This window comes from Bactrocera dorsalis, chromosome 3, assembly GCF_023373825.1.
Source record: "Bactrocera dorsalis isolate Fly_Bdor chromosome 3, ASM2337382v1, whole genome shotgun sequence".
NCBI lineage: Eukaryota > Metazoa > Arthropoda > Insecta > Diptera > Tephritidae > Bactrocera > Bactrocera dorsalis.
In genome coordinates this window covers 81,329,598-81,344,909 of record NC_064305.1, presented here as the reverse complement: position 1 = coordinate 81,344,909, position 15,312 = coordinate 81,329,598, and the positions used below count along the sequence as shown (strand labels likewise).

Here is a 15,312-nt window from a genome sequence, read left to right as displayed (position 1 = left end):
GCCGAAAATTAGAGTTCTCGGTTGGAACTTATTCGAACAGCTCCGAGTTTTATAATATGTGTCTCATTTCTCATTGGGATTCTAATGTATAAAAAACACCCTTTACAAAGTCTTGATGGAAAGATTTTATTTTCTCAAAAAAATATGATTGTATATTTTCCGTAAGATAATTTATGTTCATAATTTCTGGTAAGTTTTATACCTTCACATTAAATATTTAGATGAAACTACGTTCATGTTAGCTTATTCATTATCTCAACACATTCTAAACTATGAAGCTCCAAGCACAAGTTGATGCTAGCTATAATTTTCTCAACCATATTCACAAACTGTCACTTCTCTTACGGCATTAGTTTACAAAACCATACAATCAACAGCTAAATTTATAGTTACATGACACATATTACATCCAAATACAAAATTGAATATAATAGCTCTACATAAATAAATAAACACGGTGTTAGGTGAGGGTAAGTAATGCGCCGGCCTGAAACCCGTAAAGTTGAAATATTGGCAAAAACCCTCAAAAGTTCACAGCGCTATAAACTCAAACAAACTTATTTAAACGCATAGGTCACATATTTTCACAAATTGCTGACTCAAAAAAGGAAAAAAAAAACAACAACAACCACAAATAAATATGTGGTAAACGTGAGCAAAGTATGTGGATGCTAAATACTAATATGGCACAAAATGAAAACTTATCTTGAAACTTGTGTGAATATTGATGCGTGTGTGCGTGAGTGGACAAAGAATTGCCACAAAAATAATAACTTGTCTGTATTTTTATGGTCATACCATATATTCGTTCATATGGTTGTAAGATGAGCATTTTAAATGTGACCACCGGGACGTATGAGTGACATTAATAATGTGGCAAAGCAATATGCCTCCACACAGGCAAGGAATGTCGGTTGAAACAGACAAATATTTAGGTATTGACTGCGTCTACTGTATCATAGCCACGTGTAGGCGCAAATATATATTTTACATGTCTACCATATACATAATAATCTGCATATTCAAACTCTGTTTCACGTAAATTGCTCTTGCAAGCTTAATGCTGGCAATTTAACACCTTTTCCGAATTCACTTAAAAACAATTTCCATTTTCCAATTGCATTTTCAACTTTTCACTTAAATCAAAAAGTCTACACATATCAACACTTTTATGATAGTTTTGCCATTTTTGCACTAATAACACACACAAGTCATATTTGCATTTTTTTGCAGATATTCAATGACACAAATATCATAAATAAATGAAAACTAATTAAAACACTGTCATTAACCACAAATTGTGGAAAGTTCAAATTGTGACAGCAGCAATTAGAATAAATTTAATTTATAAATCATTTGTGTTGTCAGTGCTGAAATATTGTCTATTGCCACCACCATTATTAAAATAGATAACGGTTTGGAAAAATATTTAAAATTCAAGTGAAATTTTTGAAAATACAGAAATTGAAAGTCTAAACAAAAGGTGTTGAAGTCATTGACATATTATCAGGATTTAAATACTTTTAAACAATTAAAAATATGTTCTCGTTAGAGAATATAAATAAAATATTTGAGAAAAATTCTACGTAACTTAACAAATGGATACATTTTTGTAATTTGAAGCAATAAAAATATATTGATTGATTGATAAACGAGGAATGCACCGCGACCTTTCTTCTAAACCACAAAGCCTCACTTAGTGTCAGCAAGGCCTTTAACTTCCGTCTGCAGGCCGCTGAGTTTGTCCCTAGGGAGGTTGAGAGCAGCTCCTTTATGGTATGGAGACCCACCCCAGTGAATGGTTTAAGTCCTACAATTTTAGTGAATACTGCATAGATATGGAGAGTTTGCGACTCCTGCACCGATTCGCTCCGACGATCATACTATCTCTAATCAGTTGAGAGTGAAATCATTCCAGTGCTCAGGGCTCAGTGTAACCAAAAGAAACGTTTTTTCTTCTTACAATCTAAGCAAACATTGGGCTTGGAGTCCTTGAAAATATTATGTGCGGATAAACGAAAAACTTTGGAAAATCGGGCTATTATTTATCGTATTTGTAGCATGAGCAAGGATTTCAAAAAAGTGCAACTGAAGTTGCGATAGGAAAATATTGATAATTTGAAATTTATCATTGTCTACATTTAGGCGCAACTCAAATGCTATAACCATTTTAATCGAATATTAAGCATTTTATTTTCAATATTCAATCTTCAACCATCAACTTTTGTAATCCTCAAGCATTATAGACATCAATTTTTATTTTTTTTCGCTCACCTGTGCTATTTATTGCGTTCGAATGATTCGCCGCCCCCACAGACGTCGTCGCTAAATTCGCATTCGCATTGTTGGCGTTCAATGCATTACTGCCCGCTGTGCCGGCAACGCCACCATTGAGTAGCGCTGTTGTTGCATTGGTGCCATTCAAATGTTGTTGCTGTTGTTGTGCCATAAGTGCTGCATGCACCTCGTTTTTATTGGGAAAACTTAGGCGATGCTGCTGATTATCGATCGTCATTGGTGAGATGAGCGTTTGATTGCTGCTGCTGCCATTCGAACTGAGCGGCGAGACGCTGTCACCGGTGTTAACACCCGGTGTGATATCTACAACCGTTGTTGTGGTGGCAGTTGTTGCTGGTGTAGCCGCTGCCGCCGCTGCTGTAGTGCGTTTAGTATAAACGAGTGGTGCTGCTGTTGTAGTTGATTGTAACGTGGTGCTGCCGCTTGATAAATTGGCCGCGGAAGATATATTCGTAGTTGTAAGTGCTGTTGTAGTGTTTGTTGCTGTTGCACCTTTGCTAATCGAGGCTGGTGTTGCTGTGGCAGCGCTGTTGCTAAAACTTGTGGTGTTACCAACAGCACTGTTGCTGTGATCCAAAGACAAAATCGGTTTTAACGGTTTATTATTGTTGATCGTTTTTTCGTTTATCGTTGCTATGCTCGAGTCGAGAGATTTGATATTTTTCTGTAAGCAAGTAGATAAGTTGTGATAAGTATACTGATATTTAATAAATATATATAAATTAGTATTATAATAGTCTAGGTTTCTAGCAGGAATTTTTAGAGTAATCAAAAATTTGGTGGAAAACGTGCAATAAAAGTGGTTTGGAATGAAGACAGATTTTCTTTAGATGACTGACGAAAGTTAAGTTTTGTGCTTGCCTTGACAATCGACTGACATATTAGATAAGTAAAGTTAAAAGAAATTCAATATTTTCATGGGTTTAGTTTCTGTAAAATCGATCGGTCGGAAAAGGATATATGGCATTAGAAAGATATGATTATCACACTAAAAAAGCTCCTCGGTTAGTTATTTGATTACCTACTTCATTGAGAATTGCTAAAGCACGCATCATATAGTAGTCACAAAACATACCACATTTCAAGGGTTTTCTTCAATAATGACGAAAATGCAAGCCAAGCGGAGAAAATATGAATAATGTTTAGGCCCTGATACTGTAACAGCCTATTGATTGATAAACGAGGAATGTACCGCGACCTTAGGTCTATGCTATCCTCTCCTAAATCACAAAGACTCACCCAGCTACAGTATATTGATAAAATCCAATATTCTGAGTGCTAGCGAAGTGATGTGATGATCATATTTTTATCAAAATTTTGGTTCGTCGATTCTGTTCAGGTAATTTTGATGTCCAAAATGTATCTAGCTCTATAAGGTCAATAACCTAAATATCAATATAATAATAGAAATCTCGCTGATCCAGAAATTAAGCATTGCACAAAAAATATTTGGAACCGCTAAATAACGCTCGATGTATGGATGTTACATTACAAATCACAGATGAATCGCAACCAAATCGATCCATAACCGAGTCATATGATTACTCGTCTTGAAAAGTGTGCCACTTCCGACAGCGTCAACTCAAAAGAGTCGTGGCCGAAGCCCAATGAGCCGGCAGAAACGTTTTTCAAGCCAGAATTGTCGGTCAAGAGAGTTTGGGTTTGTCTTTCGTAACAGTGACGGGTAATCATTTACTATGGACTGCTCCCTTACGGCGAAACTCTTAATTCGAACCAGTACCGTCAACAATTGGACTCTCTGCGGGAAGAATTCGCCCAGAATCGATAAGAGAGGGATTTTGTTCTTATGCATCTAGCTAATAGAGCAGACTTCAAACCAAAGGATTAGTACCTGATCCTATATACTGCGAATAATATTCCGGCGAAAAATTCGCCTCAAGAGGAGCTAATGTAAGTCAATTATCCCAGTTTTTCCCAATAGGAACGAGAGTTTCTATGAAATTTTGATATTTGAGAAGGAACACTTCTCTAGCCTTCCGAATGACAGTGAAAGCTTAACACCAGAAGGTGGTGAACCCGATTCCCAATTCAAGACGATGGAGCGGACGTTCTCTTACCCGACCATGAAGAAGTTCGAATAACAATTACCCGTCTGAAGAACAACGGAGCGGCGGGGGCCGATGCATTGCCGGTCGAGCTATTCAAATGTGGCGGCGAAAATCATCATGCATCATCTTCTTCGTAGAATATGGTCTAACGAAAGTATGCCCGACGATTGAAATCTAAGAGTGCAGTACCCGAGGAAGAGGAAGACCCCCACTCCGTTCGGAAGACCAGGTGGAGAAGGACCTGGCTACACTAGGAATCTATAATTGACGCCAAACAGTGAAAAAGAAACGCGCTGCTGTAAAGTCAGCTATCGGCTATAGCCCATATTGTCAACGACAATAAAGAAGAAGATAGGAATAGATACAAAAATGAAGGAGAATGAAAGCACCTTTTTGAAGTCAACATTTTTTAGATTTTCCATTCAGCTGAAGGTTCACGCCTGACTCGGATTTTGCAAAAGAATCTAAAACTTGGTGCAAATTATTCACTCTGATGATAAGATTTTATATTAATATGATCTCAAAAGGTCATAAGAAAGTCCCGTAGAACTCCCACATCACATAATATCTCATTTGACTACACAATATGAAACCCAAAGGTGTTGGCGACGAAGGTCCAAATGCAACACGAGCAAAGATAAGGCAAATTGAGAATATATTTCTCCTTATGTATTATGTATACACATTTATATCCATTATAACACACATAAATATTGATAGTGAAATTAAAGAATAATAAAGATATAAACTGCAATATAAATAACTCTCACAAAAGTCTGCCAGATGCTGAATGCTTTGTGATAACATTTCCAACGGTACATGCAGGTTGATAGCAGTAGAGAACTATTTCAGCAATTTACTTGAGAAAAATTTAATAAAAATTTATATATGGATATGTATGTGTGGATGTGTGTGTATGTATGTGCCATGTGTATGGAAATAACGAAGAGCATTCAATTTAAAGTTATTAGAAATTTGAGAGTATAAAAGCGTATGGACGGTTGAGCGAGCGAGTACAAAGAAATTCCATACACACAGCCACACACATACGCACCAGCAATACATGCGCAGCTGGTAAGCTACAGGTGAGAAGGCAAGAAAATATTTTGTAGGTGAAGAAACACAGCAAAAAACTCGTTTGTGATATGTGTATGTATGTATATGCTGCGGCGGAAAAGGTGTAGAAAAGAATGCAAGGCAGGTGGTGTAGAGAGGATGTAGAATAGGAGAAGGCATGCAAAAAAATTATGATTGTTTACTATGCTCGCATTTCTTATTATTTCTTTGTTTGGGCTTTACAGGAATATTATGAAAAAGTGCACAGTAACACACATGCATAAAAGTACATAGATATAAAATACCGAGAATATTGAATGTAAAGAGAAAGTTTTGTATTTTCTTCTAGTTAACTTTCGTGCTTTCATTTAACAATTTTTTTGTATTTTTTCTGATTTCAACTTTTTGGTTTTTGCTTTGCTAGGGAGGTGGGTTTGAGAAAATGCATACATACATATGAATATATGTATATGTACTTACAGATTCGCTCAGTTTGTGTAGCGAAGCGTTAATGCGATCCGGATTGCGCGGCGGTGGTTCTGGTGGCTCAGACGCAGCCATTGTGGGACCAGAAGAAGTGCCGTTTATTTGCATAATATTCAATGAGTATTAGTGTTGTTTTGGTCACACTGTTCGTAATGGTGGATAATGGGACAGAAGTGGTTTGAGTGGACAGTAAATTATGTCTTGCTTGCTGTCTTTGGTTTCTTTTCGGTTTTCTCTTTTTTGCGTGTTATTACTTTTTCTATGGGCTTTAATTTTTTTTTGTGCTTATATTATCAAATAATAGTTTTGGAATTTGAATAATGCAAATAATTTCAATTTGCCCACATTTAAGTGATTTTATGCTTTTAGCATTTTTGCATGTTTTAAAAGTTGTGAGTTGAACTCGAAATAATTGTTTGGCGTGTATTTTGTTTTTGCTAGTTTCTTTGCGTGTTTAATGCTGCAACATCTGCAAAAAGAAATGAAAATATGTAATTTAAATCTTTTATAAGCGTTTTAGTTTAAGGTTATGAAATTATGATTACATAAGTTAAGTTTTCTACTGATTTTAAGTTAAAATTAAAACGTTATTGTATTGCTTTCTTTATATATTTTTCCACTTGTGAATGAGACGTGTTTTTATATTTATAAAATATTTAAATATACTCGTATGTACCAGGAAGCCCAGTTATCTGATGAGACTTCAAATACAGAAGACTAAAAGGGATATGAAAACAGGGTTTTACGTTTTTTAACCCACATTAAACCTCGTGTTAACGAAGCTTTCGCATTATGACTACGAAATTGCTGTTGCAGCGGTCGAAAATACTCTAAAAGTAAAGTAAATAATTCAATACTACAATAATTTAAATCGGAATCTAAGGTATCAGTTTGCCATAAAACTCGAATAATCAGTTATATTTTAAATTCATTTCCAGCACATACTCACAAAAGTAGAAGCATGGAATACTCGAGGTCTATATCACGAATATACCAAAATATTCTAATATTCCATGTAATAATCCATGTATGTAATAGAAGTGAGGGTTAATATATATTTAAGCTTCTTTACATTTCAACCACAAATGCACCATAAAAGAAACCGCAAAGTTCGCGTACAGGCAAAGAAATGTATGAATGGACTTGATCCAGAAATTTTAGCTTCCAAAAAGCGTCTAAACAATTAATATTGACATCACGGAGTCAGTGGTCTCAACTTTAAGAGCGCTACGTCTAGTTTACGGTGGTCATAATCCGGTCCGGTTAGATTAACAATTGAGCATCTAGTGGAAAATTTTTAATCCACAAGGACAGCAAAAAATGTTCCCGTACCGATAAGATAAAGAAATGACCGTAGTGTCGAGACGCATCAATTGAGAAAGACCCAAATCAGTCCCTCACAAGACTTTGTCAAGAGTTGGGCATTTCTGTGACATCGTTGCGGCTAAGTTTGCTAAAAGATCTTGGTCTACATCCTTAAAAGATCAAATTAACGCAAGTACTAAAGCCGCTTAGCCACCATAATCGTGAGGGCTGAGAAACATTTTGAATACTATCCGGATTTTCATCGAAATTATCTTCAGCGATGAAGCTCATTACTAGCTGAATGGCTTCGCCAATAAGCAAAATATGCGTTCGTGTTCAGGCAGCAATCCACACGTACTTCATGAGCACAACTGCATCCGGAAAAATGGAAATGAATGGGAATCGCGACCGCTCAATGATAACCGAATATTTTGGGCCCGAATTGGACTTTGACAACAGGACGATGGAATAAGTCACACAGTAAATGTTTTATTAAAAATTTCTCGCGATTTGACGCCGTTTCCTGTTGAGATATGTAAAGTTTATGGTTGGTGGTGAAATTGCAGCAATATCGGCGTCTGCACTTCTGCCCATAGTGGCCATGCAAAAGAAATTGAGTTGCATACATAATGGCTCCAAATGTAATTTCACAGGAAAAAAGAGTTTCATTGATATCACAAACCGTTATTGTTTTATTTAAACATTTTTGTAGCGATCCACTGTCCGATCTGAACATTTTCTTCGAAGATAATAATACTATTGCTAATACTATTGTCTCAGGCAATATTCCATATACATATAATTTCGTCCAGTGAAAAATTTTTCCATACAAACACTTGATTACGATCATTCAGTTTGTATAGCTACTATAGTTATAGTTATCCGATATCATCGGTTCCAAGAAATTCGTAGCTTCTTGGGGAGAAAATTATGTGTGCAAAATTTTATATTGATATCTCAAAACTGAAAGGCTGGTTCTGATATAAACAGACAAACAGACAGAGATGACTTAATCGACTAAGTTCGTCACGCTGGCCATCTATATACATATATACACTTATATACTTTATAGTGAAAAACTTAAAAGAGTATCAAATATAATCAAGCACAGGTAAAAATAAGTATTCGAAACGTATAATACGACTTCTAATCTAAACGAATAAAAACAGTCACCGCAGATTTGACCAATTAAAGATTGAAAAGGCAACTGAAAGCAGTCTACTTTTAGACGAAATAATATATCCCACAATCTACCGGGCTAACGTGAAAAAAATTATACATCAGATTATTCTTCACATTAAAAAGTCGCAATATAGCCACTCCTACATACCAGAGGATACCAACTTAAATTTTAGAATTTGATTTAAAAAATGTTTGATGAATTATGTGAGCATATTTCCTTGAGTCTGAGCTGCTGATAAAAACTTGTGAATTCGTTGTTTCGTTGTTTCGTTATCATATGCTCAATAAAGCTAATATGTATAATATACAAGTATATCAATCAGATTGCGAAATATTTGAATAAATTCAAACTGAAATATTCAATTGTTCTCCCGAAATAAGCTCAAATAGCACGAATTTTTCTTTGCTAAATTGTTCGTTTTTTTCAACATTTTTTCTGATCAGGCACTTTAAAGTACTATCTACTCTCTTTATATAGGTCAAGTATGCACATACATACATATATAATAAGAAAATTGGTCAGTTTGAGCCCACATTCGAAGTGAAGTGCATATTTTAGAAACATGGCAATTGTAAAGTTATTTGCAAAAGGGATAAAGAGGCGCAAGTAAGTAGAATTGCGAATAAGCATGTATGACATACAGACATATAGTCCACTATAAAGCTAGGATACAAACTATGCTCCAATACTAAAAAACATCTGCATACAAATATATTTTGCTAAGTGGAATTTCACTCATGCGTAGAGCCGTGGCAGCTCAACCAAAAGCGGTCAAATACACACACGAATAACTGCAAAGCATATTTACGGCATATATCATAGATATATACACATACATATGATCTGGCATGTTCATAAACAAAAAGCCTTTTTTCCGCCTCGTTATTACATTTGAGCGCTCGCCAATGGAAATGCACACTAAATAGGCGCATATGTATGTGTAAAAGGCATAATATTTATTAGCGTGTGTACATTGGTACCCAATAGCCCAAATAAATTTCAAATTGCCTGTAAATCGAAAGCGAGCAGGAGCACGAAAAAATATATACACAAATAAAGAGAAATCCAATATACTGCCAAGCATGGTGGATTTGAGAACTGAAAAAGGTGAAAAAGTTTTCATTTTTCGATCAAACAAAAAATTTAAAAACAAAATGAAATTTTGCAGCGCTTTTTAGTTACGGTAACTAGCAATATGCTGCAACCGACATGCTGGGGCAAAAAGTTCACCAACTTTTGGAAGGTGAATCAATTTGAAAGCAGCGCCATCGAGGCAAGCGTAGGTTGCATAGTGCAAAAACAATACTGGCTGATATTGAGAAATAGTAGTAAATAGATTGAGTAGGGTGAAATTAAGTAAGCAAAAAATTGCTACAATTCGCTACAACTCAAATTGGATTATGCAAAATGTTGCGCGAGGGGAGGAACAGTGCCGGGTTTCCACTAATTAGTTGAGCAACTTTATGAAATTTTGAGCTGCAGGCTACTCAAATTTCACTCTCGGTTAGGGCGCTAAAACTTGCACTGACTGCTACGGTCGGCATTTTTTAAGGTGGTTTTAGTAAAATACAAAAAATAACAGAATATTACTATTAGTTACGTTGAGTGCAGAAGGATAATACGGGTGAGGCGCAGTAACTGGGTCAGTGAAGAAATTTACTTGTCTATTAAAAGTGTATATTTTATATTTACCGATGACAACAGCAAGGCATACTATGGTGCATGGATAGTGCGATATATTTCAGAAGTTCAAACGGGCAACTTGTATGTTAAATTTAATGAATAATTTAAGGAATGTTAATTGTCAAAAAAAAAACTATTTAAAAAAGTACCTCTACTTGGATCACCCGTTGCATATATATATAATTACACGTACAAAACTCTAGTAACTGTAATTATCACAGCTTATCTTTTATATCGCATACTATTCAAGCAAACTGCGCATTTTTTCTAAGTATTTCATATTAAAACGCCATTAGATTTATTTACAAGGAACGCCCATATTTCGCGAACTCTCGTGTAGACGTTCTTAAATCTGCTCTGCGCTCTTTTTCCTGTGCGCCTGGTCAACCTCAATTCATTTTCAAGTGGAATTTGAAAAGAAGCAGCCTGGAAACTGAAAATTCTTCCATCCCTCATCTGGCCATGTTGCGCAGAAAATAAAGAATTATCTGATTTTCACAAGAGAAAAGAAAAGTGGCAACGTGGCTCATTGCCGCCTCTCAATTTTTTTCATTCATTTATTTTTTTCTGGTATGTATAGCATTAAGTTTTAAAATTTGTATAAAATTGCCATTTATATGAACTCCTTTATTAAATTTTACATGTTCTTAAACACTCTTCATATAATACTGTTTTTTTTCAAAACTCAGCAGGCATTGCGGAACCGCATACTAACCTATTTACAAAAATAGGATTTTTCCCGAGCAACTTTCATACAGAAATCTTAGCTATACATATGTCAGTGCACAGAAACTGTTCTCCATTGCAACAATTGCAGCCAGAGTATCGTTATACTCAGCATGCGGCACTAAAAGCGATCTCAGTTTATGTGGTCAAATCACTTTTAGTGGAGGAATGTACATACATATAGGAAGGCTGAACCGTCTATCAGCTTGCAACCATGTACACCTGATCTGTGCGCCGGGGCATAAAGGTGTAGCCGGAACTGAACTGGTCGACGAACTAGGCCGCTCTGTGGTGGCGTGTGTGCATTGCGAAGGCGCCCCAAACCACGAAATTTCTCCTTCTCTTTTATATACTAATTTAGATTTCAGTATATAAAACTTTATTCGAGCTGCTTGAACGCTACAAAAAGGAAGTCGTTTTTTCATTACATTGCGACTGGTGTTGGGATCTGGATACAATACGGCTATCCTAAATGCAAAATATCATATGTAAAATTTTGCAAACCAGACAAATGAACGACAAAGTCGAATATCTATGACGCCTAAGTAAAACTCTGTATTTGGTGGAGCACAAAGATATCTTATATTATAAGCTTTTGGAAATGGGTAAAATAATTAAACAACTTATCAAGTTGAAGCGAGCGATTGCTGAACAACTTCCAAAATTTGCGACGAGGCAATAGTTTTCCATGACATATCAGCCTCTTGTTGAAGGACCGGTTAGAAAATATTTTGAAAACAGCGATTGAAAAGTGTTGCCTCATACGCCTTATATTCTAGACCTGGCCCATGTCACTACTACTTGCTCCAGTCGATGCAGCATGCGCTCACTGGAATATGCAATACGGTTCATTACGGTAAGGTTGATTCATTATTGGCAGCCAAGCCGACGTAGGTCCTTTGAGATGCAATCGAATTGCCACAAAAACTGGCAAATACAATATTATGGCATTATATGGGCAATACTTTGGAGAATACCCCTGTCTGGATTGCTAATTTTCTAAATCAAAAATGTTGGATTAAAGGAAAATTAATTCAAATGTAAATTCAATTTTGTCTTAAATGTATTATTTGAAAATCTGAATTTAACTGATCTTCATATAAAATTCTTAAAGGCTTGGATGAAGCATTTTTTCCCATCCCAATTATTTGAAAAAAAAAATTAGCAAAAATTTCACTGTAAAAAAGTCTGCCAAAAATTCAATTTTCAGTTTTTTTCTTTCGCCTAAATTATTAGTTAAGGTTTTAACAAAAGTACGTATTTATTCCACTTTATCCTGTAAGGAATTATCCTGCCAACGCGGGCGCATCTCTTTTCCGAGGGATCACCGGAAATTGCATCCCAAAGGCCGAGTTTAAAATTAGTTAATAGTAAATGTTTGTAACAATATAAAATTCTAACAAAATATTTCATTTTTTATATGAGAAAAAAAATTTTGAAAAAATCTTTTTACCCGAGGAAACCCATGTAACCCTTTAATGTAATAGAACTCACTTTGCGCAGCTGTTATATGTAGTTTGTTCGATTCGAACTCTCTAATAATAATATTATTATTTTTTCCATATTTCAAAATGTTTTTTTCCATTTACATTATCTACAACAGATTTTCGAACAATTTGTATATAATCTGTTTTTGAGCTTTATTTAGCCCTTTCAACTATTTTACATCCTTACCTCATTAGCAGGCATTAAATTCACACTCCATTATGTACACGAAAACTCAATTAAGTGCGTGTATAAATTTTTGGAAAACTCGAGTTACTTTAACATACGCAACAACATATCATATATTAGGGCTAACAACATTAAGCAAAGCTCTCACACATACTAACCGTGTTCGTATTTAAAATTAATTTAACTGGATTATCAGTATAGCAACCTAATAAACTAACCGTCCTGGACATATATATGTATGTATGCTATAACCACAGTGCCGTGCAAAGCAATACAAATAAATACGCACCGTGTACATAACGGTAAGTGAGAGAATACATGTACCTATAAGGGCGCAAATACGAAATAGCAGAATTGATTTGGCTTGCTATGCATGGCATGAAGTCACTATTAAATTAACATTTATAGATACTCAATATGCAACATCCATATAATAAGTAAGAAACGAGACCGCATGCATCAGCACAAAACCACACTCATGAATATATCAGAGCTCGTATAGGTGAATGTAAATGTAAATGTGCGAGTGTAGGTGTGCAGAGATATGGCTTATATCTGCGTATAAATATTATTGCCGAAGCCTTGTCTCGCATAACCGGCAATAATTTTGTGAGCCAATCAATTCTACCAAACACTACGACTCAGAATTTCCACTTAAGTGATACTGTGGCAGGACCAAACTGTCCGGTTTGAAATAATTCAAAATAATGGTCAACACTGGGTGCTTCAATACAACTTGATCGTCACATACACACACACACACACGTGCATGCATACGGTATGATTCAGTTATAGTCGTGGTCGTTTGTTTTGGGGCATACAACTCAGTTTTGAGGCGAAATTTAGGTCAAACGCATAAATTTGACATAAGAACCTCAAGCGCTTAACTGCTCACAGGCACATGTTTCACACAAATGCACTCTACATATGTTTGTGTATGTATATGTATGAGGATACATGCAAACTACTCGTACACACATTATACGCACTCTTAGATAAATTGTCAGCAGGAAAGATATGAGTTTTTTTCGAAATATATATAAATATAGATATGTTCAATGGTTTAGTTGTCCTGGAATGGGAAATGGAGGATGGACTTCCAGTCTTAGACCAAGTATTCTCTGGATAGTCAAAAAAACATCCGTTTGAAGGTATGCCATGCTTATAAGGCAAGTAAATAGTCTCTCCCCAGGGTTGTGCGCTGGGCTTGGGACACGCCAAGTAAAAAAATCACTGGCCATTGAAAATAACAAAACATGAGGCCGGTTGAGAAACCCCCCTTTTGATGACGACAACGGCAAACTCATTAAAGATTAAGATTTAAGGTATGCACATGGAATGTTCGGTCCCTTAATTGGGAAGGTGCCGCTGCCAGCTGGTTGATGTCCTCGTAAGACGAAGGCTGACATCACCGCCGTTCAAGAGGTGCGATGGACGGGACAACGACTGGGATGAGTAGGTCCTTGTAGCATTTACTACAATGGCCATATAAGGTGATTTGGGTATGGAATTTGCGTTGGGAGAGAGACTACGTCGCCAAGCCCTAGCATTTAACCCGGTGGATGAATGCCGAGCTATAATTCGCATCAAAGCTAAGTTCAACTTATCGCTAATTTGCGCCCGACGGAAGAGAAGGGCGATGTGATGAAAGATATCTTCCATGAGAGCTTGGAGCGCACCTATGAAACCTGCCCCTCCACGCTGTCAAAATCATCCTTGGCGAGTTCAACGCCAGGGTAGGCAAAGAAGGTATTTTTGGCGCAACGGTTGTTAAATTCAGTCTCAATGATGAAACATCAATGAAAAGCTCCGTCAGGATCGTGAAGGACCTCTTCGAACCGTTCGATGCCAAACGAAGTTTCACCTATCGTGCGGCTCCTTCAATATATTCCTGAGGAAAATAATTTGAGCTACAGATCTGATTAGAGAAGCTATAATTTTCTATAAAGTGTATACTGGCGAAGCAAGAAGAAGAAGTTTGATATCAAAATAAAGCTAAAAACCCAGAAGAGTTTAAATTTTGCATTGTAAAGTCAGAGTAGAAATTGTGTAAAAAATAGCTCCTCCCTAGACTCCAAACTAAGAAAAAATACTATAAAACTTTTTAGTACAACATTTTCACATACAAACAAATATACACATCCTAACTACTCTTTAACTAAAAGCCTTTGCTGATTTACCCCTTAGCACACTTTTTGCAGTAGCTGGTCGCGATTAAGTTTTCTGTCTATTTTTTGCATGTACATGCTACTGGACGTTTTCAGATTGACAGATGTTTATGCAAGCAGAAGGACATTAGAAAGCACTTGTCTATGAATTTTCAACGCATTTTCAGCATTTTTTTGAATACATGTACTATATATACTCCACACATGCCCTTTTGCACTCTTAAAATTTAAGTCACTACATATAAATGTATGTATGAGCATGCAAGTACATAAGTAAACGTATATGTAAACAGTAGTGGGCACAAATACAACTTGTAAATATATGTGTGTGTATTTACATTGTAAACTATATAACTGTATTTATAAATTCCTGTCAGAAGGACATGCTCTCGCTCTCAAGTGCGCACAGCATGCGACCAACGTAGCCCTTTTCACATGCAAATTTTCCTATCCATTTACATATGCTGCCTTTAGAGCGCAGCACTTGAAGCGATTGTACTCGTAGGCGAAGAAAAGTTGATCTTTTGCTCGAATGCAAATTTTAAATTGAATAGTTTCTTCGTGCAGACGTGTACTATATAAAAAATAAAGTATATGTGCTTGAACTCGCATGTAGGGATATAAATTTACAAATCACATACTCTCTACATAAAGCTTTTCTTAT

The 15,312-nt window shown here is 36.0% G+C and overlaps 1 protein-coding gene across 9 annotated transcripts in view; it reads right to left on the bottom strand.

Annotated features, from left to right (window-relative positions):
• The window catches only part of LOC105230008 (kazrin), a 268,925-nt gene that overhangs the window by 39,576 nt on the left and 214,037 nt on the right, over positions 1-15,312 (bottom strand). For all 9 annotated transcript variants that reach the window (XM_049450729.1, XM_049450730.1, XM_049450731.1 and 6 more), the window contains exons 5-6: positions 5,904-6,378; positions 2,275-2,962 (exon numbers count right to left, since the gene is read on the bottom strand). In XM_049450729.1, the coding sequence (XP_049306686.1) occupies positions 2,275-2,962; positions 5,904-6,017 (802 nt within the window). In that variant the 5' untranslated portion in view covers positions 6,018-6,378. The remainder of the gene's footprint in view (positions 1-2,274; positions 2,963-5,903; positions 6,379-15,312) is intronic.